Source organism: Dromiciops gliroides, chromosome 3, assembly GCF_019393635.1.
Source record: "Dromiciops gliroides isolate mDroGli1 chromosome 3, mDroGli1.pri, whole genome shotgun sequence".
Taxonomy (NCBI): Eukaryota; Metazoa; Chordata; class Mammalia; order Microbiotheria; family Microbiotheriidae; genus Dromiciops; species Dromiciops gliroides.
In genome coordinates this window covers 291029224-291052191 of record NC_057863.1, presented here as the reverse complement: position 1 = coordinate 291052191, position 22968 = coordinate 291029224, and the positions used below count along the sequence as shown (strand labels likewise).

The 22968-nt window shown below is 36.6% G+C and overlaps 2 protein-coding genes across 3 annotated transcripts in view; both read left to right on the top strand.

Annotated features, from left to right (window-relative positions):
- The window catches only part of IL1RAPL1 (interleukin 1 receptor accessory protein like 1), a 1532725-nt gene that overhangs the window by 1130185 nt on the left and 379572 nt on the right, over positions 1 to 22968 (top strand). The gene's annotated exons all lie outside the window — the stretch shown is intronic.
- LOC122746753 (creatine kinase B-type-like) lies at positions 1226 to 2735 on the top strand. The gene has a single exon (XM_043992669.1). It carries the CDS (start codon positions 1346 to 1348, stop codon positions 2489 to 2491), a length of 1146 nt encoding a protein of 381 aa, XP_043848604.1. The 5' UTR covers positions 1226 to 1345; the 3' UTR covers positions 2492 to 2735.

Genomic DNA, 22968 nt, shown 5'->3' with positions numbered 1-22968 from the left:
GCCAGAAGTCTGATTTAGCTAGCTCTACTGAGCTCCAAGAGCTCATTTTTTACATTTTCAGCATTAGCTTTTACACTTTAGAAATTGAAAATCATAAGTCTTAGCTTAATGTATTTTTTTATTAATTTTCTATACTTAATAAAATGTTAATAATTAAGATTAAATTGAAAAATGCATTACATATACCTCCCTCACCCCAGTTGTTAAATGTGTATAAGCAAACCTCTGTATTATTCTATAAACATTGCTGGAGCTTAGCAGGAGTGCAATTGAAGGCTCAGGGAATAAAGTCATCATCAGAGTAGAGGCCCCGTGGATGTAGGAGAATTGTCATTATCATAAGTTATGTCATGTTTTAATGCTTTCAAAGTGCTTTCTATACATTACCTTATTTGAATGTCACAATGCCTTTGAGAAGAGTACAGTGTCTAGCACATAGTGGGCACTTTGGTTAATACATATTGAATGATTGAATGATTCCTTGTTTGATTGAAAAGCCACCTGGAAGTGAAAGAGGGAGTGATTTGGGTTAGAAATCAGGATCCAATCACACAAGACCCTGGGACCTGGCTCTGTTTAGAACCGAGGTATTTTAACAACAAATCTAAGAAGCTGAATTAAAAGTGTGAAAACTGTGGAGCCAAATGGACATTTCAGTTCAGGAGCTGTGACCTAGATCAGAAGTTACTTTGAAATTCTTCTACTGTAAAATGTCCTGTAAAATGCCTCTTTTTTGATGCCTCCCCAGAGTTTAAGTCTTTTAGGACAGTGTCAGCTCCCTGAACCTGAACTTCTTTGACATGTCATCATGGTCAGGTTTACATGCATGAGAAAATAATTATTAATAATGGGTTTCTCAGGGGACCCAGATGAGTTTTAGCCCTTTCTTTGCCCCTTCTCCCCTCCCCCACTTTAGAAAGCTCAGTTCTTGAGAGAGTTCTAATCTCTCTCTGTTTTTTCCCCTAATCTCTTATAATGCCAGCCTAAAGGTACATTAGAGGTGGAGACAGACTCTTTTGTCTAGTTCAGTGAATTGATAGGATTATACCACACCTACATAATGGATTTTTCCTTGAGCAATTTAGGAGGTAGTCTTCTGATGTCATCTGTAGAGTTCATTTTAATATAGACCACCCTCAAGTCACACCAACCACAGGAATTGAATGATGCCAACTAATTAGCTTTGATCAGTACATAGTGATCCACCTCTATCAAAAGAGGATAAAAGAACTTGGTGACTGAGCTCGGGCTAAGGTGCCTGGGACCGTAACGTAGCAGTAGCAGCATCCTCCTCCGAACTTCTCCGTCTTCTGCGACCCTCGGAGCACCCTCGCCTCCTGCCATCATGCCGTTCTCCAATAGCCACAACATGCTGAAGTCCCGCTACCCCGCTGAGGAGGAATATCCCGACCTCTCCTCGCACAACAACCACATGGCTAAGGTGCTGACCCCAGAGCTCTACGAAAAACTCCGGGATAAGGCTACACCCAGCGGCTTCACCCTCGATGACGTCATCCAGACCGGTGTGGACAACCCAGGGCACCCATTCATCATGACTGTGGGCTGTGTAGCTGGAGATGAAGAGAGCTATGAAGTGTTCAAGGAACTGTTTGATCCTATCATTGAGGACCGACATGGAGGCTACAAGCCTTCAGATGAGCATAAGACTGATCTTAACCCTGACAATTTGCAGGGTGGTGATGACCTGGATCCTAACTATGTGCTGAGTTCTCGTGTTAGAACTGGCAGGAGCATCCGAGGATTCTGCCTGCCCCCACATTGCAGCCGGGGCGAGCGCCGAGCCATAGAGAAGCTCTCTGTGGAAGCTCTGGCCAGCCTGGAGGGTGACCTGAATGGGAAGTACTATGCTCTGAAGAACATGACTGAGCAGGAACAGCAGCAGCTGATTGATGACCACTTCCTCTTTGACAAGCCTGTCTCCCCACTCCTCTTGGCATCTGGCATGGCCCGAGACTGGCCTGATGGCAGGGGCATTTGGCACAATGACAACAAGACCTTTCTGGTGTGGATCAATGAGGAAGATCACCTGAGAGTCATCTCCATGCAGAAGGGTGGCAACATGAAGGAGGTGTTCACACGCTTCTGCACAGGGCTCACCCAGATTGAAACTCTTTTTAAGACCAAGAACTACGAGTTCATGTGGAACTCCCACCTGGGCTACATCCTGACATGCCCCTCCAATCTGGGCACAGGCCTGCGTGCAGGTGTCCACATCAAGCTTCCCCACCTGGGCAAGCATGAGAAGTTTGGAGAGGTGCTGAAGAAGCTGAGGCTGCAGAAGAGGGGAACAGGGAGTGTGGACACGGCTGCTGTGGGTGGTGTCTTTGACATCTCCAATGCTGATCGATTGGGCTTCTCAGAGGTGGAGCTGGTGCAGATGGTGGTGGATGGTGTGAAGTTGCTCATAGAGATGGAAAAGCGCTTGGAGCAGGGCCAGTCCATCGATGACCTTATGCCAGCCCAGAAATGAGCAGCTGGCCCCCCCGAATTCTGCGCTTCCTAATTTATTGGATGAATGAATAACCACCATCCTTCCTGCCTGTGGCGCCCCGGGGAGGGGCTCCGGATGCAGCCCACCTAATCATGCTGTAGAGAAGTCTTCCTTCCATCCTTTGGTGTTAGAGTTTATTTTTGATGGCTGAGATGTTGCTGAATGCTGAAATAATAAACTATTGTTTTGGCCTGACCCAGGTCTCAGGGCAATTAGAAACAAATCTCATGCTGAGGCATGTTCTCATTTTCTTCCAGATCCCTTACAATCAAAGAATTCCAGAGAGGAAGGAGGGCTCTAGTGCACAGTGGGGGTTTGCCAGATGTTTGTATCAACCATCTTGAGGAATCCCTGCCCTGCCCCCGCCCCTTCCCCAGCATACACCATTCCATTCCTTGTCCATTTTGGGGGCAGCATTTAATATGCTCCTAACCTTGAGTCAAGATCTGAGTTTGTGTTAGAATAGACTTTTGCTTTCCTACAAAAAGTCACTTTGATTAATCAATGCCACTTGCATACATGGGTTTGAGGGGAGATGGGATTGAACTGGGCAGCTAGGTGGCACAGTGAATAGAGCACCGGCCTTGGATTCAGGAGGACCTGAGTTCAAATCCGGCCTCAGACACTTAACAGTTGCTTCAACAGGTGGCAGGTTTTTAGCTACAGGCTTTCTAAAATGGAAGCCTTCCAGGCAGGAGGTTTAGGAGGCTGGTTCACAAGGAGCAGACCTAAACGCAACATTTTGCTGATAATTGCTTCACTAGGAAATTTTAGGGTCTTGAAGACCTAAAAAAAAGGGCCAGGCTGGTAATTACCAATCACAAGTTCTCTCACCACCTATGTCATCACCATTTTATGGAATCCCTAATCTCTAGAGCCTTACCTAGCCAATTTATTTTCTATATATTCTGTATACACTTCTGCATGTACACGTTTCTGAATCTGTCTTAGCTTTTATTAAGCACTTGGGTCTCTGATAGGTGTGGATACAAAGACAATTGTCAGTCTCAGTCCTAGAATGTTACATTCTAGTGAGGGGTGGGGATCAGAACTAAGTTTACTAAGTTGAATGAAATGGGGGCTCCAAGAGGTGGGTTAAGAGGGCAAGAATGTAGGGCAGCTTTGTACAACTTGGCATGAGTTCACCAAACATGGGGTTTAAGGGACACCATGCTCAAGCTTTGTCACCAACATATAGGATAGGAATCTAATAAAAGGGTAGTGCAGTTTATACATGTTAGATGATTAAATATATAAATGCTAAAAAAAAAAAAAAAAAAAAAAAAGAGGATAAAAGCTGAGACTACTTAAGGGTAACAAGCTTCTTGGGGTTCTCCTCTTCCTGGACCTGCTGCCTGTTGGTGAGTACTCTCGTTTTAGTAGAGGGTAGGCTGGTAGGCTATGTGCTCTCTTAGAAACAATATGATGCCTGAGCCTTCCTTCTGCTTGTGTTAACTGCCACCTGGTCAATTCTTTAGTAATATTCAATATTAATTAATAATAAATACTGCCCAAACAGGTACAATAGCCATTATTATGTAAAGAGCAATTGATATGTAAGTACCAATATTTTAGAAAGCACAACCTTACCCAAATAATTAAAAAAAAACCACATCACTAGACCATGAAACTATTTTTAGAAAATGCAACCAAAAGAAAGCTATGAAATGTTCTCATTTTACGTTTGATTTTCTTCCTAACAGGAAAAAAAATTAGAAATCTATCATGGTTTATGAATAGGCAAATTAAGACTGATCTTCTGTCATTGGGAAGGCATTAAATACTTCATTTTTCCCCACGACTCCATGATTAAAATAGGACTAACAATCCCAACAGCCAAAAGTGGTCTATCACATAATGACACAGCCCTTTAGAATAATATTGTTAATACTAAATATGTTTCTCTGTCATGGCACACCAAACTCACGAAAGCTCAGTCCTTCAAAGGATTTGTACCAATAATTCCTTCATCATTTTTTTTTCTTCCTTTGGCCTCATGTTCAGAATGCTATCAATTAATATTGATAGAGTATCAGCTCTGTCCACAGCAGAATATTAGATACTTGCTGTTCATTTTAAAAGTTTCACTGATCAATAGAGCTGAAATACAACCTGCCTTTTGTTTTGCATTATTTTTATCGTAAGTTTGCTTGTTTCAGTTTTTACTCTCTCACAAATAAAACATAACAGTCTTTGAAAGTTATCAGTTTGTTCAGTTAAACAATATGCAACTTACAAATGGACACATTTGAAAATACACATAGTGGATAAATGAATACATATGCGAATTCATTTGACTCCTACATGAATCTATTAAATGTGCAATGTTGAGATATGTTTTTTTAATCAAAATATCTGTTACTAAAGTGAAGGTTTAAGGTGTGTTTACTTACACTGTATAAAATAGTGAATGGACAATGTGAGACTCATTTCCAGAAACATGTTCTTTCCTCACTTCTCTTTCTAAATTATCACTTGCCTTTCTGTATGCATTAGTCTTGAAGACAGTATCCATGTACCAAGGAAATGTTTCAAATTTTGGTTGATTTTCTAGACTCCTTTAATTTTTAATATCAGATATATAAAGCTATAATTGTTTCCTTAGGTTGTTATTTTATCTTCCTCTAAAGCTAGGTTTTGTTCTTTGTACTAACAAATTCTGCCTGATATGGGTAGTTTGAGAATGATTGCTTTTCTATGATTCATTTTGGGATTTGTTTTGTGATTATATCTAAACAGTTATCTTGGCAATTTGATACTTGTGCATGGACAGGCATAGAGCCAATGAGATGATAACATGGACATTTAAAAGCAATAGTTGGGGACAGTCTTGGAAAGAACTCAATGACTTGGCAGCATGGCTGAACTAGAATTCACAATGGATTACTAGAAAAGAAACTGATTTAATTCACTTTGTTTATAGCAGTATCTCCATAGGTGGTAAATAAATTGCTATAGATGAGGTAGAGCCCGCAAACTCACCTTGTGGTTAACATTCCAAACTTTCCTCTAAGTGTGATGTGAGAGTTGGCCAAGGTTTGAAGCAACAAAAACTATGTGTCAGCCCTGAGCCATCTTCCTGAACTTGGACAAGGGCACTTCCAGGTAAATCATAAACTACTCCAAAAAATGCATCATAATTTATTCCTCAGTCACTTCTATCTCTTTTTTTCCCTTCTTGAGCTCCAACCCTGAAAGTATTGAGAGCTGAAAGATATCTTTGAGGCCTAATCCAACATTTTCATTTTTCATATGAGGAAATTGTGATCCAGAGAGGATAATCAATTCAGCCCAGGTCATTCAGTTGTCTGGGTTCCACAGTTGCAAGAGAGACTTAGTCCCTTTGATTTCAAATCTATTGTTAAAGGAGAATAGAAGGGCATAAGGAATAACCAGAACTATTGCTATATAGACTTACACCAAGGAAACACATATATTCTTATTATTCCTTGAGAACAGCATGTGTGCATCACAAATATGATCAAAATGGCATGATTCTAAAATTTCTGAAAATATCATATATTCATATTTGAAACAGAAACTTTCTAGAAAAGATATGGATTGGACATGGAATAAATAACTGTAGCTCTTCAGCCAATATGCTTTGAATCTTTGTCAAAATTGCTGAAGACCTAATTCAATTTCTACCACTGACATGCTGTTTGTCTAGCCCTTTAATCTCGATTTCTATAAAATAAAGACAAGAATACCTTGACTATTATTTTCTCATAGTCATTTTGTGAGTAGCTTAACTCTGACATTCCTTAAGTCCTTTGAAAGAAAAGTCCTTTAACAATTCAAAGGATTTTTTAAAAATAAATCACAGAAATATGGAGCTTAATTTTTTACTTCTGATCTCAACACTCTGGCTTTGCCTGATCCATAGTTGTATGGAGAGTCCCTTATTGCTCCTTCACCAAAATCACAGAAGTTATCAATCAGTCACTCAAAAATGCAGTTTCATTCCCAAACTGGCAAAACATTTTTGATACCTTGAAGAGTTGTTATATTGAAAATTATCCTCTAAGACATTTTTTTTTTAAATCTCTGTTGTAATATACACTGTGGTTTGGTTCCTGCTTGTATCATTTTTTCGAAATGGGGACAAACTGGCTGTAATTTATTTTCATTATATTAGTTGTGAAACCTCATCAAAGTCCTGCTTTGATGTCTCAATGTGTTGCATAAGTGACCATAGGCTCTAGAAGATTTTGCCAGTGAATGACATGCTTTAACTATTTTCTACCAAGCCAGAAATTCTTAGAGTAAAAGTCTAGCTGTGAGTTTGTTGTCTAGCACTACCCTAGCTAAGTTATAGGAGGATAATTTTCTTAGGTTGTTCCATCAGATAATGATTTTCCTTGGTGTCAGAAACTCAGGAAATTCATCCACTATATTTCTTGAATGGGAAATCTATACCAGTCATGGAATGCGATCTACAGAAATGAAATGATGAATCATTGAAATACTAAAAGTACAAATGGCAGAGACAATGAAACAGCATTTAGTGGATTGTTAATTTTGATACACATTCAAAGATCAACAGATTACTTGTAGTTACTGACTTGTAGTTATGTCTTTATTTCAGGAAATTCTATCCTTTCTATGTAAATATGCAGAGTAACTATTATTTAGTATTTTAAAGAAAAAGATGTTAAAGATGAATGAATTTTGGTCCTAATTGAAGTTTACCATTTGATGTGTCAAACATTTGAATGATTCAAATGTTAGCCATCATTAATGGAAATTATTTCAAAATTATAACAGTAATTCATCTTTATATAGTGCATTATAGTTTATACAATTCTCCTCTTTGATAGCCTTATGAAGTAGGGTCATTTTTCAGAAAAGGAAATAAACCTTAGAGAGATTTAATGACTTATCAGTGGCCATACAACTTAAAGGGTTCTGAGCCATAATATTTGATAGACCTTTTTCCTTATTAAAAAGAGTATGCTGGGGTAGCTAGGTGCCACAGTGGATAGAGAACCGGCCCTGGATTCAGAAGTACCTGAGTTGAAATCCGGCCTCAGACACTTAACACTTACTAGCTGTGTGACCCTGGGCGAGTCACTTAACTCCAATTGCCTCACTAAAAAAAAAAAAAAAAAAGAGTATGTTGGAGTAAGTAAAGAGCCTACCTCAGAGTGGGGAAAATCACAGGAAATGGCCTTATAGGTAACGTTCTGGTATCAACAGACATTTATTTTATGCCTGGCCACTGTGATTCCTCATCCCCATTGATCTCTCTGCAACATTTTACATTTTCCCCCTTCCTCCTTACTGGATTCTGACTCTGACCATGATTTTTGTGACTTCATGCTATAGTTCCTTCTTTGTCTCCTCCTTCCCTTCCAGATTGCTTAAAGTTAAGACCATCCAAGTTTCCCTGTACTTGACCCTATTGTGTTTTCTCTGTGTTCTTTCCTTTAGCAATGCCATCTGCTTCCATGGTTTCCATTGTCACTACTTTATAATTCCCAAATCTATATCTACAGTACTGACCACTCCCTCAAACTCCAGAACTATATGGCCAGTTGTTTACAGAGTATATTTGCTTGAAACTTCAAACCCAACCTGCCATGAACGAAGGTTATTCTCTTTCTCCAAAACCTAATCCTCCTTTTGACTTCATTATTTATGAAACCAGAACCAGCATTTAACTAGTCTCCCATATTAGAAATGATTATGTGATCTTTTAATTATTTCTTCTCTTTTACCCTCATTCAGTTAGTTACTACATCCTGTTGATTCTTTCAGCAAAGGGTATCATATCAATCCCTCTTTTCTGTTCTCACTACTACTACTACCTAATACCTCCTTACCAGCTGTTTGGCTTAATATCATTGCCTACTAACATTTCTTTCTATTTCTGCTCACAATGCCCTATAAATCAACCTCATTGCTGCCATTCTTAATCAGTATATCTAGTTATATGCAGTCTTTGTTCAAAAACATTTTATTGCCCCCTATTAACTCTAAAATAAATTTCAAACTCCTTCGTTTGTCATTCAAGGCTGTCCTTAATATTTTGCCACCTTACCATGCAAGTTTGATCTTATAAAGTCACTCTCTATGGATTCTGTGTTTAAGCTAAAAAGAAAGACAACATACTTTCCCCACGCATTCATATATATCTTAAACTCCCACTTTTCTATGTTTAGCCATACTCTTCTTTAAGTGGAATGCCCTGCTCTTCCCAGCCTGTTAAGTACCTATGCATCCCTTAAGGCTCAATTCTTATGGAGCAAAGCCCTTTAGTTTGATTTTATTTATTATAATTTTTTATAATAAAATTGTTATTCAAAGTTTTGAGTTCCAAATTCTATCTCTCCTCTCCACCCTCCCTGAGGCAGTAAGCAATCAGATATAGATTATACATGTGCAACTATGTAAAGCATTAACATATTAGTCATTTTGTATAAGAAAACTTGAATAAAAGAAAAAATAAAAGTGAACAATAGCATACTTCAGTCTGTGTTCAATCAATATCAGTACCTTTTTTTGGAGGTGAATAGTATGCTTCATTATTAGTCCTTCAGGATTTGCTTGGATCATTGTTTTGCTGGAAATAATTAAGTCATTCACAGTTCTTCATCAAACAGTATTGCTGTCACTATGTACAGTGTTCTCCTGGTTCTACTTGCTTCACTATGCATAAGTTCATATAAGTCTGTCCAGGCCTTTCTGAAATCATCCTGCTTGTCATTTCATATAGCACAATAATACTTCATCACCATCATATAACACAGCTTGTTTAAGCATTCCCCAATTTATGGACATTCCTTGGATTTCCAATTCTTAACCACCACAAAAAGTGCTGCTATAAATTTTTTTGTACATATAAGTCTTTTTTTCTTTAATGGGATGTCTCTGGGATATAAACCTAGCAGTGGTATTGCTGGACCAAAGGGTATGCACAGTTTGATAACCCTTTGGGCATAAGTACACATTGCTTTCCAGAAGAGTTGGATCAGTTCAGAACTCCACCAACAATGGATTAGCACCCCAGTTTTCCCAAATTCCATCCAACATGCAATATTTTCCCTTTCTGCCATATTTGCCACTCTGATATTAATTTGATTATGGTATCACCCTTTATGAGTAAGCATGTACCCATTTTGACCTTATTTTAGTATACAATGTGAGGTGTTGGTCTATACCTAGTTTCTGACATACTGTTTTCTAGTTTTCCCAGTAGTTTTTGTCAAATAATGAGTTTTTGTTCCAAAAGCCTGGATCTTTGAGTTTATTATATACTAGAATACTATAGTCATTAACTTTAGTTTAATATCTTCATATTCTATTTCACTGATCTACCTTTCTATTCCTTAGCCAATATCAGATTATATTTATAATTGCCACTTTATAGTATCCTTTGAGATCTGGTACTGCTAGACCACTTTCTTTCACATTTTTTTTCATTGATTAAATTGATATCCTCGAGATCTTGTTCTTCAAGATGAATTTTTAATTGTTTTTTCTAGATCTATAAAATATATCTTGATAGTTTGATTGGCATAGCACTAAATAAACACATTAACTTATGAAGGATTGTCATTTTTCTTATATTGGTTTGGCCTACCCATGAGCAATTAATGTTTCCAATTGTTTAGCTCTGACTTTATTTGTGTGAATAATGTTTTATACATTTCTTGATATAGTTCTTGGGTTTGTCTTTGCAAATAAACTCCCAAGTATTTTATATTGTCTACAATTATTTTAAATGGAATTTCTCTATCTCTTGATGCTGGATTTTTTTGGCAATATATTGAAATGATGATGATTTATTTAGGGTTTATTTTGTATCCTGCAACTTTGTTAACATTAATAATTTCAAATAGTTTTTTCCCATTAATTCTCTAGGATTTTCTAAGTATGATATTATAACATCTGCAAAGAATGATATTTTTCTTTCCTCATTACCTATTGTATTTCCTTTGATTTCTTTTTCTTCTCTTGTTGCCATAGTTAACATTTCTACTACAATATTAATAGAGGTGATAATGGGCATTCTTGCTTTACCCATGATTGTATTAGGAAGGCATCTAGTTTATTCCCATTATAAATAATGGTCGCTGATGGATTTAGATAAATATTACCTATCATGTTAAGTTTTACTTATTTCTATTCTCTATAGTGCTTTTAATGGGAATGGATGTTGTATTTTGTCAAAGGCTTTTTCTGCATCTATTGAAAGAATCATATTATTTCTGTTGGTTTTGTTATCGATATGGTCAATTATGCTGATAGTTTTTCTAATATTGAACAAGCCCTGCATTCCTGGTATAAATCCCACCTGTTCATACTGTATGATTCTTCTGGTGTATTATTACTCTTTGCTAGCATTTTATTTAAAACTTTTGCATAGATATTCATTAGGGAAATTGGTCTATAGTTTTCTTTCTGTTTTGGCTCTTCTTAGTTTGGTTTTCAGCACCATATTTGTCTTCTAAAAGGAATTTGGTAGGACTCCACTTATTTTCTCAAATAGCTTACATAGTACTGTGATTCATTGTACTTTAAGTGTCTGGTAAAATTCACTTGTGAACCCATCTGATATTGGAAATTTTTTCTCAGTAAGTTCATTGATGACTTATTCAATTTCCTTTTTGTAAAATTGAGTTACTTAAGTGTTTTATTTCTTCTGTCAATCTGGGTGATTTATACTTTTTGTAGATATTCATCCATTTGTTTTAGATTGTCAAATTTGTTGGCATGTAATTGGGCAAAATAGTTCCTACCAATTGTTTTAATTTATTCTTCACTGATGGTTAGTTCATTCCTTTCATTTTTGATACTAGAAATTTTTCTTTCCTTTTTTTTTTGATCAAATTAACTAATGGTTTATCAATTTTATTGTTTTTTTTTCATAAAACAAGCTTCTAGGGGGCAGCTAGGTGGTGCAGTGGATAAAACACTGGCCCTGGATTCAGGAGGACCTGAGTTCAAATCTGGCCTCAGACACTTGACACATACTAGGTGTGTGACCCTGAGCAAGTCACTTAACCTCTATTGCCCCACAAAAACAACAACAACAACAAAAGCTTCTAGTTTTATTTATTAGTTCAGTGGTTTTCTTACTTTCAATTTTATTATTCTCTCTTTTTATTTTCTGGATTTCCAATTCAGTGTTTAATTGGGGATTTTTAATTTGTTAATTTTTTAGTTTTTATTTTGGTTACATACCCAATTCAGTGATCTGCTTTCTCTTTATTTTATTGATCAGTAAACAGTTAGGGATATACATTTTCCTTGACCTACTGCTTTGCCTGGATCCCATAAATTTTGCTATGTTGTCTCACAATTGTCATTTTCTGTACTGAATTCATTGATTATTTTTATCATTTGTTCTTTGACCCACTTTGCTTTTTAGAATCAAATTATTGAATTTCCCATTAATTTTAAATCTGTTTCAATTGTCCTGCATTAGATTTATCCAGTTGTGAAAGGGAAAGTTTAAAATTCCCAGTAGTATAGTTTTATTGTCTATTTCCTCCTGTAACTCATTAAATTTCATAAATTTTGATGCTATACCATTTGGTGCATATATGGCAAGTATTGATATGACTTCATTTTATGGTACCTTTCAGGAAGATATTATTTCTTTCTTTATCTCTTTTAATTAGATCTATTTTTTGCTTTTGCTTTGTCTGAAATGATGATTCCTACTCCTGCTCTCTTTCCTTCAACTGAAACAAAATAGATTTTGTTCCAGCCCCTTATGTTTATCCTGTGTTTATCTCTCTGTTTCAAATATGTTTCTTGTAAACAACATATTGTAGGATTTGGGGTTTTAATCCATTCTGTTATCCATTTCTGTTTAATGGGTTACTATGTCCCATTCACATTTATAGTTATGATAACTGTTTATTTTCTTCCATGCTATTTTTGGCATGTTTATCCCCACACATGCACTCTTACCCCCTACCCTTTTCCCCTTCACAAGTATTTTATTTTGGATCACCACCTTTCCCAGTATCCTGTCACTTTTATCAGTCTCTCCAAACCCTTCTATTATCCTCATTCTTTTTTTTTTTTAACTTCCATATGGGGAGGGGCAGCTAGGTGATGCAGTGGATAGAGCACCAGCCCTGGATTCAGGAGGACCTGAGTTCAAATCCAGCCTCAGACACTTAACACTTACTAGCTGCGTGACCCTGGGCAGTCACTCAACCCCAATTGCCTCACCAAAAACAAAACAAAAAAAACAAAAAAACAAAAAACAAACCCAACAACAACAACAACAAAATTCCATATAGTGTAAGATAGAGTTCTGTATACAACTGTGTGTGTATTTTATTCCCTCTTAGAGTCAGCTTTGATGAGAGTAAGGTTTATCCTTTTCCCCCTCCCGATTTTCCTCTCCATTATAATTGTTCTTTCATTTCTTTATTTTTTTTTATTTTAAATTTTTTTGCAGGGCAATGAGGATTAAGTGACTTGCCCAGAGTCACACAGTTAGGAAGTGCCAAGTGTCTGAGGCCAGATTTGAACTCAGGTCCTCCTGAATCCAGGGTTGGTGCTTTATCCCCTGCATCACCTAGCTGTCCCTTTTCATGTCTTTTTAGAGTGGGGCAACTTACCCCATTCATTTCCCCCCCTCCTTCTTCCATCAGATTCCTTTGTCACCCCTTTCTTTTACTTTTGGGGTTATAATCCAATCAATGTCACCTTATAACCATACCCTCTGTCTACATATACTTATAATTTCTCTTATAAGTAATAAAGTTTTTAAGACTTACAGACATTATTTTGTCATATAGAAATATAAACAGTTCAACCTATTGAATTTCTTACATTTTTTTCTTATTTCTTTTTTACCTTTTTTATGTTTCCCTTGAGTCTTACATTTGAAGGTCAATTTTTTATTTTATTAAACTCTGGCTTTTTTTTTTGTGGGGTAATGGGGGTTAAGCAACTTGCCCAGGGTCACACAGCTAGCAAGTGTCAAGTGTCTGAGGCCGGATTTGAACTCCGGCCCTCCTGAATCCAGGGTCGGTGCTTTATCCACTGTGCCACCCAGCCGCCCCCAAAACTCTGGTCTTTTAATCAGAAATGCTTGAAAGTCCTTTATTTTATTAAATGTCCATTTTTCCCTGAGAGATTATATTCAATTGTGCTGTGTAGGTGATACTTGGTTGTCAAAAAATAACTCCTTTTTATTCTAGTATATGATATTTCAAACCCTGTAGTTATTTAATGTGTAATATGCCAAATCCTGTGTAAACTTGACTGTAGCTCCACGATAGTTGAATTGTTTCTTTTTGGCTGCTTGCAATACTGTCTCTTTGATCTGTGAGCTTTGAAATTTGGCTATGCTATTCCTGGGAGTTTACATTTTGGGAACTCTTTAAAGTGGTGATTAGTGCAATCTTTCAATTTCTATTTTGCCCTCTTGTTCTCATATATCAGGGCAGTTTTCTTTGATAATTTCTTGAAAGATATTTTCCAGGGTTTTTTGTTTTGTTTTGTTTTTTTGATCATGGCATTCAGGTGGTCCAATAATTCTTATATTATCTCTCCTAGATTAGTTTTCAAGGTAAGCTGTTTTTCACATATTCTTCTATTTTTTAAACTTCTTTGATTTTGTTTTATCATATCATGATGTCTCATAGAGTCATTGGTTTCCATTTGTTTGATTTTAATTTTTAAAGAATTGTTTTCTTCAGTAACCTTTTGTATTTCCCTTTCCATTTAGCTCATTCTGGTTTTGCTTGGTAAATTTTTGTATATATTTTCCACGCTCTTAACTCATTTTCATCATTCTCTTGCATTACTCTAATTTCTTTTCATAATTTTTCTTCTACTTCTCTAATCAGCTTTTTTTTGGGGGGAAGGGGGGAAGGCAATGAGGGTTAAGTGACTTACCCAAGGTCACAAAACTAATAAGTGTCAAGTGTCTAAGGCCAGATTTAAACTCAGGTCCTCCTGAATCCAGGTCCAGTACTTTATCCACTGTGCCACCTAGGAGTCCCTGTCTAATTTGTTTTTCTTTTTGTTTTTTATAGTGAGGCAATTGGGGTTAAGTGACTTTCCCAGGGTCACACAGCTAGTATCAAGTGCCAAGGCCGGATTTGAACTCAGGTCCTTCTGTCTCCAGGGCTGATGCTCTATCCACTGTGCCACCTAGCTGCCCTTAATTTATTTTTAAAAGTCTTTCTTAAGCTCTTCTTTTTGAACCTGAGACCAAATTACATTTTTCTTTGAAGCTTCACCTGTAGTCATTTTGGCACTATTGTCTTGCTTTAGGTTTATACCTTGATTTTCCCTACACTTTAATAATTTTCTATAGTCATTATTTTTTGTTTTCTTCCTCATTTATATGCCTCTTTTGTGACTTGGTGCTTTTATGAGAGGTTTGGACTCTATTCCTACACTGTCCCAAGTTTCTGTGCTATGTCTCTTGAGCTTACTGGTGGTTTTCACTGGGCTGCAGTGCTTAGATGCATGCTTGCTTTCTCTGTAGTGTAAACTTCCTTTCTGACTGAGATTAGATGGTTGGTCCTCCCTTTTGGCCTCCCCTGGGTGTGCATTGGACTTCTCCAGGGTTGTTTCCTGTTGTTTGGTTGCTATGTTAACAGGGCCTCTCAGCTAGCAGGTCCTGGAGAAGAAATTGTGTTGAAGATCTGCCTGAGGGTTGGGACTCCTGCTGCTGGTTTACTGTGGAAAAAGAGTCTCTCTGCTGAAACATTCAAGGCTATTGGCCATCCTCAGGGCAGGGCTTCACTACTGGTTATCAGTGCGGTCAAGGTCTTCCTGGTCATTTGTGTTGGGGGTAGGCTGGCTGGTGAGGAACCTTCCTATGATGCCCAGACTGCTTATTTGCCTAGGATACTGCTAGTTTGCAAATGGGTGGGACCTCACTGGTGAATTGCCTCGAGCTTAGAGCCCTGCTTCAGAGTCCCTGCTATGAGCTGTGATGTTTAAAATCTTAATTGTGGTCACCAAAAATTAAAAGGTTTCAGTACCAGTCTTTGGGCATTAAACATTTATTAGAGCATACAGATATTTACAAAGAGTTCAGAAGGTTATGAAAAAGAAGTCCTACCTAGCCTAGAGTTCCAGCCTGGTTGGGTTCTTCCTGAAGTCTTCCTCCACGAGCCTGCTTTAATCAGGAACACCCTCTTTCCCAGCTGTTTTAATCAGCAATCCTCTCCAAGCTGTTTGTAGAAGCTTTTTTATACATCTGGAACAGAGGCGGTCCTTACACCCTGCTTCAAGGTGATTGGTTGGCGTCATCCAAATCCATTATCTTTGAAGGTGTTCTCAAGTTGAGTTCATAGTCTAGTTTCTGAGAATTATACCTTCTTAAGGGATAGCCAGGTGTGATCACAATCCAATTAACTTGAAGTAGGCTTAATCAGCAGTCAATCACTCTCACTTGATTCAATCAGTCTTGATTAATCTCCAGGTGGGTCTTTGAGTATCTGCTAAATCCCATTATTTCATCACAGAGCCTAGCTGCTGATGCTCTTGGACCTCACTTCCCTTCCACCCAGGTAAGGAAGACCTTTCCTCCTGTGGTGATAAGCTGCTTCTGTGGTCCTGGAACAATTCTGAGGTAGTTTTCTATTGGCTTGGAGGGAAATTTAGGAGGGTTCCTTCCTCATTCTGCCATCTTGGCATCAGAAGTTGGGTTGATCCTTTTAAAAACAATTTTGTCCCATTATTAGTTTAATGGATTGTAGGATCATTGAGGGAAAAGACTATATGTTTGCCCTTTATATCTTTTCTAAGGCTATAGCACAATTCCATGCATGTAAGAGGCACTTAGTTTATATTTGTATAATGTAATATGGGGAAATATATTAATTTTTTTAAGTATGTAGGTTAAAAAAATAAAAACCTTTAGGCTACCTCATCTGACCTATTTTCTGAGCATGAGAGATTTTTCTCCATAGTTCCAGTGGTACAATTACAGAGACATCCCATGGAGGCTTCTTATTTACGTAGTGATCAGACCTTCTAGTATGATAAGATCAAAGCCTACATGGTGTTAACTTCAGGTTATATACCATAATCTATTGATCTGTGTTTCCTAAAAGAAAATTACTTTAAGCTAGCATTCATTATGAACAAAGGACAGGAAAAATTGTAACCAAACAGGTTTTATTGAGCATTTGTTGAATAGCTATTATTTCTCAATGGAACAGAAATAACTCAATTTAATCTATTTTAACTACTCTGTTGTTTAGACATAATCAACTTTTCTACTCTGAATTATAACAATTGAAACTTCTACATATCACCAAATACAGATGTATTTACTTATTCACACTGAATATGGAATTGGTCTTTTAAAAATTCGGTTATGAAAACCCCATCCTTGAGTATTTATAACAATACCTTTAATAGGCTTTTCTTGATCATGCTATTTCCTCTCCCTTTTGAGAACATGAGGGGTTTTCAGTGTAGCTAAGAATAAATTTGCAGTTGTGTCCCTGCCAGTTCTAGTAGCAATTCGGCAAAGAAAATGCTCAAAATGACTAATCTCGGTTTGTTGCCAAGTAACTTTTGGATTATGCACTGATAGTAAAAGTAATATAACAGCATTTGCAGCATAATTAGATTTGTACAGCAAGTTTTATTTAAAAGATGCCAGATCTTATTGCTTATAGGCATGTTTTTCCTTCTTGGATTTGTGTTTCTTAGCAATCATGTTTTTTAATGTATTGTGATAGACTCCTTTTAGGAAGCAGTAGGAAAGCACCATGGAAACATTCAGAAAGATGAAGATAGTAGCATTTTCTTAGAGAGATGGTCTTATTATTTTAAAAGAAAAACAATAATACTAATGGTCCTCAGATCTGTTTAGCTCTTCTGCATGGATGTTCTTTCCACTGGTATAGGAAGCAACTTTAAGTTCAGCCCCTTAACACAAGCCATATCGGACTATGTGTTGTTTGTTCATGTGTTTCTATACAGGATATACACACTTTTGACTTTTTTTTTAGTTTCTTAACTATCTCAAGGGTACTAGTAGAGTATGTGAGTTTTTCTTCTTGCCATATAAATCTTTATTCTGTAGCCATACATGCCCTCAATTATATTTTAACTCTATATTCTTGTGTACAAGTTAGCCACATGCTTCATCTTAATGGTACCTATCAGGTGTCTTTCCATTACTCTCATGATCAAGTTGTTCCAAGATAATAATATGACATCATGAGTAAAATAATGACAACTCATATTAATATAGGAATTTATAGATCTGGAGAGCTTTCTTCCCCATGGTTTTGTTAAATGGGTAGTACAAGTATTATTATCCCCATTTTATAAATGAGGAAAGTGAAGCTCAAAAAGACTAAAATTTATTAAATTTGCATAACTAATAAATGTTAGCAACAGGATCTGAAATTGAGTCTCTACAATTTGTCTACTCCAAAATGCTTTATGCAAAAAGATAATTCTCAGGAACATTCATTGAATGAATAATAGATACCCCTTCCATGTTTTCTTCATACTATTTCCAAAAGATGTCCATGCTTTCTTCATACCACTGCCATAATAATCTTTATGATTTTTTTTTTGTGCACAGGGCAATGAGGGTTAAGTGACTTGCCCGGGGTCACACAGTTAGTAAGTGTCAAGTGTCTGAGTCTGTATTTGAACTCAGATCCTCCTGAATCTAGAGCCAGTACTTTATCCACTGTGCCACCTAGATGCCCCCTATCTTTATGATTTTTAATAGATCGGTTGTTTCAGTGAAATCCAATGATTCTCTGTCACTTACTGAGTAAAGCTAAAACTTTGTTCAGGCTCATCTCATCACTTGCCTGCATGTGCTCTATACTCCAGCTATAAACTACTATTCAGTGAGTCCTGAATATATTGTGAGATTTAAAATTGGATACAAGAGCATTAAACTCCCTTTTAACCTTTCCCTTATTTATCTCCCAGACCAATAAGTGGAAGAAGCCTCTGATCTTTAGTTAGAGCTTTTATTGTTTGGGAATTACAAAGTAATGTTGATTAGAGAGATAGGAAAGTAGAAATACAAATAGTCTTACATCTAAGCTTAGTCTATATTCTATATAGAACTCACCAAAAAACCCAAGGCCACCTCTGAGGTTGAGAACCCCGTCAAGCACGTGTTGTTACGGAGAACCGGGCAAAGTCGAACCTGAGTCAGCGTCTGTGTGTGCAGAGCAAGCCAGTGGGCGAGGAGAGTGGAAAAAGACATCACTTCCGTTCTCTCCTTGCCTTTTAAGCTCACACCCTGGAAGTGGAGTGCTTAGCAGACGGACTGGTAGTTCGTCATGGTCTCCTCACTGAAAGGGTGGTCCTTCAAAAAACTGGTGTCTTTCAGTTATCGCTAACCGACTATTAAAAAACTTTCACTTTTTTAACCACAATATGCTATATTCTTCTACCATTCTCCCTTCACTTATATTATTCTCAGTGACTGAAATATTCTTATTCTTTTATTTAAGTCATTTAATTCATAACCATTCTTTTAAACTCAACTCTAATGCTCCCTACATAAAGCCTAATCTGTTCCTCTTGATTGGTTATATATTAGTTCTTCAGAATGCAAATAGCACTTTGTTTTGTAATTCTCTGATTCTTTTATCATCATTGGTCAATCAATAAGCATTTAATAACCACTTTCTATTTGCAAGTATCTGTGCTAGGTATTAGGATACAAAGACATAAATGGAACAACCTTTGCCCTTAATTTTTTACATTTTATTAAGAGAGACAATAGAAGCACTTAAAAATATATTCATTAATATAACATCAGATTGTATATCATGTTTATTAGTTTTATGTCGTATCTTCATATTATACTTGAAATTTCATGGGAACAGGGACTAGCTTTAAGCTTTGCACCTGCCTAGCTTTTCTAGGACCAGCACAATACACAAAGAAAGCATATTTGTGGAATATTACTGAATTAATTCTGCCACTGAATGAATCAAATAAGAAGGGTGTTATCAATGACAGGCATTACTAGTATTCATTTGTTATGGGTTTCCAATAAAGATACATGCCAATATCCCTTACCCTATCTTCCATGTAAAGTATGGTAAACGTGAGACTAGTATTAGATACCTAGCTACAGAATCTATATATAAAAAAATGCTAGAGCTGAAAGGAAACTTGAAGATCACTTAGTTTATCCCACTCATTTTACAAATAAGGACATTGATAATGTCCAGAAAATGTAGGACAAGGTGACATATAGGATTTGAATACTTCTTATTGCAATTTTTAAAATAAGTCATAGTTGTGCCAAAAAGTCGCCAATTTGGAGAGAATGAAACGTGTGTGTGTGTGTGTGAGTGTGTGTGTGTGTGTGAGAGAGAGAGAGAGAGAGAGAGAGAGAGAGAGAGAGAGAGAGAGAGAAACCGACTAGGAATGTAGTTTAATTCACTTAGAATACATTTTATTGAATATAAAAACATTCTGAATAGCTATATGGCTGTTTTTTTCTACATTTTTATGGAAACAAAGGGTTTTTTTGTTTTCCATTTTGTTTTAATCTAGACATCTCTGCCAAGCATTCTAAAAGTCATTATCACACCTCAAAATAATTAAATATAAAAATTCAAAGCCTTCAGTATATCCTTCTAAATCCTGAATTTCAATGGAGCATATGTTGATTGAGCTTCATATTACTTCCAGCACCACTAACAATAGAAACCCTAGAATACAACCTTATTTCTCACCATCATAATGAGAACCAGCAAAATGTGCATTCCTGTTAGGAATCTGTACTTAGGAAATCACTAAATGGCTCTTCTTGTTATTACATCAGGGGTTAAGTTAAAAATATAGGAGTCTCCTACAAAGAGTCACAGTAGAGTCCAGTGCACTTAGTATGTCCTCAACTCATACTTGTGGAATTTGCAAAGTTCAGTAGACATGAGTCTTTAAATTGTATACCCTTTTGTAAAATAATATCAGAATATGTTCTCATATGTAAATTAGATGTTTATTCCTGTATTCCTAGGAAAAGACATAACTAGTTTGGCTCGCTATTAAATTGTCTCCTGTGGTTCATCAGGAACATGTACAGTTACATAGACAATGTTGATATTTTTAAAAGTAGAGCCAGTTTATAGGCTCTATCATTGATTTCAAATAGTCCTAAAGGTCTTCAAGGTTGGAATATGACTTAAAATGATCACTCAGAGACAATAGTACTAATTTTACCTTTACCGAGAACTATAAAAGGATATAGAAATAAAGAATATATGATATAAAATTCTGCCCAATACCAGTTGCAGACCTTACCTTTCTCTGTCTACCACAGTGAGGCTCATACCAGTTCCTGTTAACAGCAGCTTGTGAGGGTATCATCAGGTCATAGAAGCCTCGACCCTCAGCCGCTTTCATTGTGTTTTCATTCCCAAAATTTGAATGCATCATCAGACATACCAGGCAAGTGATAAAACAGACCCTTTGGGATTTGGGATAGTTTTGGAACTATTCCTCTGCCTCAATTCTAAAACTCAATTTTCAGAAATTCTACTTATTTCTGGTTTTCTCCCCTCTTGCTTTCATTGTGTTAAATTCTGACTGTACCCACTACACTTGACTCCTTATTCTTGCTTTAAATACCACACTCATATCTTAATGGGATTTACTAGAGGATTTGGTCAAAGCCCACCCACAGGACCTTTGATGGCACCTAATCTAACCACCTCATTTTATAGACAAGGAAAGTGATCCCTTGAAAAGGTAAAGGACTTGCCCGATTTCCTCCTGGTGACAGAGCTACAATTCAAACTGAATTTCTCTGATTCTGAATCTAGCATTCTACTGGTTCATGCTCTATCATTGAGATTTCATCTCTCAGTGTTCCCAGATAGGTTGTGTATAAAATCGCAAAACTATGGGTTTGCACTGAATTAAGGGAAAAAGTTACATAATTCTAAATATTGGGTCTCTGAGTCACAATATTCTCTGCAAAAAGATAATGCCTCCTGCTCCATACATGTTATCATTCATCTTTACATAGTGCTGCTACCTGGAAATAGAAAAGTGGCAACTTGAAAGGCCAAGGCTCTGCAAGGCTTTTTCTGCTAATGAAACATCGAGTCTATACTCCACTTAATGCTTGTGGATACAATTTTCAGATCTTATCATAGGTTACTCTCTTGCCATTTTCCTGCTGGGCACTTATGCTAAAAGGGGCCTGTCCTCAATCCCAAACATGTCAAGTGAGACAGTCTGCTATTGCTGTTATATCTTCCCAACAATCAGTGGTTAGAATATTTTCTTGAAACTGCATTATAGCTCATCTTTATAATGGTCCTTCAGTATACCTTGCTAGTGGTTTGTAAACTCTTAGCATACCATATAGCACTCACTCCTAAGATATCTTTAAGGGGTGATTTCCAGGTTACATGCTGTTTTTTCCAAATACTCCTTTATTTCTTACGTCAGCCAGATGTCTTATTTTCCCTCTTTTTCATAAATTTCTTATCTGTTACCATTTTCTTTCTGAAAGCAGAATAGTACACATAATCAAACCACCTTCATGTCAAAAATATCAGTTACTTTAGCCTGAAAAGAAATCCAGGGAAATTGAATTTCTACTAAATATAAAGTGTGACTATAAAGCTATGAAAGTAATTTCCATAAGCAATGCATCTGAATATCTGGACACCAAAATCCTTGCTTTGTTGTCATGCCACACAGATACACTTTATTCTGTACCAGTGAGCCCAGAAGAGAGTTATTCATATCCTCAGACTTTCCTTATTTTTGTAATAGCTTAGTATTACTTATCAATGCAAAGGATGTATATGTATGTATGTTTATGTGTATATATATGTGTGTGTATGTATTTACATATATGTGTATGTATGTATATATACACACATATACATATATATATATACAAATACATACATTTATTTATGTTTTTTTGTGGTTTTTTTTGTTTTTTAACTGCAATGCTGATTCTCCTTATTTGGAAGCCTTGAAGAGGTCAAGTATAGGGTAGATTCATACTTGTTAAGATGTTAAGAATCATGCTTGGGGGCAGCTAGGTGGCACAGTAGATAAAGTACCAGCCCTGGATTCAGAAGAACCTGAGTTTAAATCTGGCCTTAGGCACTTGACACTTGTTAGGCTATGTGACCCTGGGCAAGTCATTTAACCCTCATTGCCCCACCAAAAAAAAAAAAATCATGCTTCAAATACAATATAGATTACATCACTCCTAAGGTCCTTTGTAACTCTAGAACTGTAGGATTTTTTTTTTGTTTCAATGATATTTGCTAATGAAAAAAAAAATAAATAAAGTGAAATTGATACTGTGGTCAAGCCAGTATGTAATTTCCCATTGCACACAGAAGTAGATACTTTCTACCCAGGGTACTTTTCCTGAAATTGAGTATCTTCTAGAAGTTTACTAATGACATTTTTTTCCATAACAGCAGAGATCAAAACTAATTGGCATACTCACCAACTTAATTATGCTTATTAAATCAATATTC

What these genes read in the sequence shown, in the direction of transcription:
- LOC122746753 (XM_043992669.1), top strand. Translation starts at nt 1,346, where the DNA reads ATGCCGTTCTCCAATAGCCACAACATGCTGAAGTCCCGCTACCCCGCT.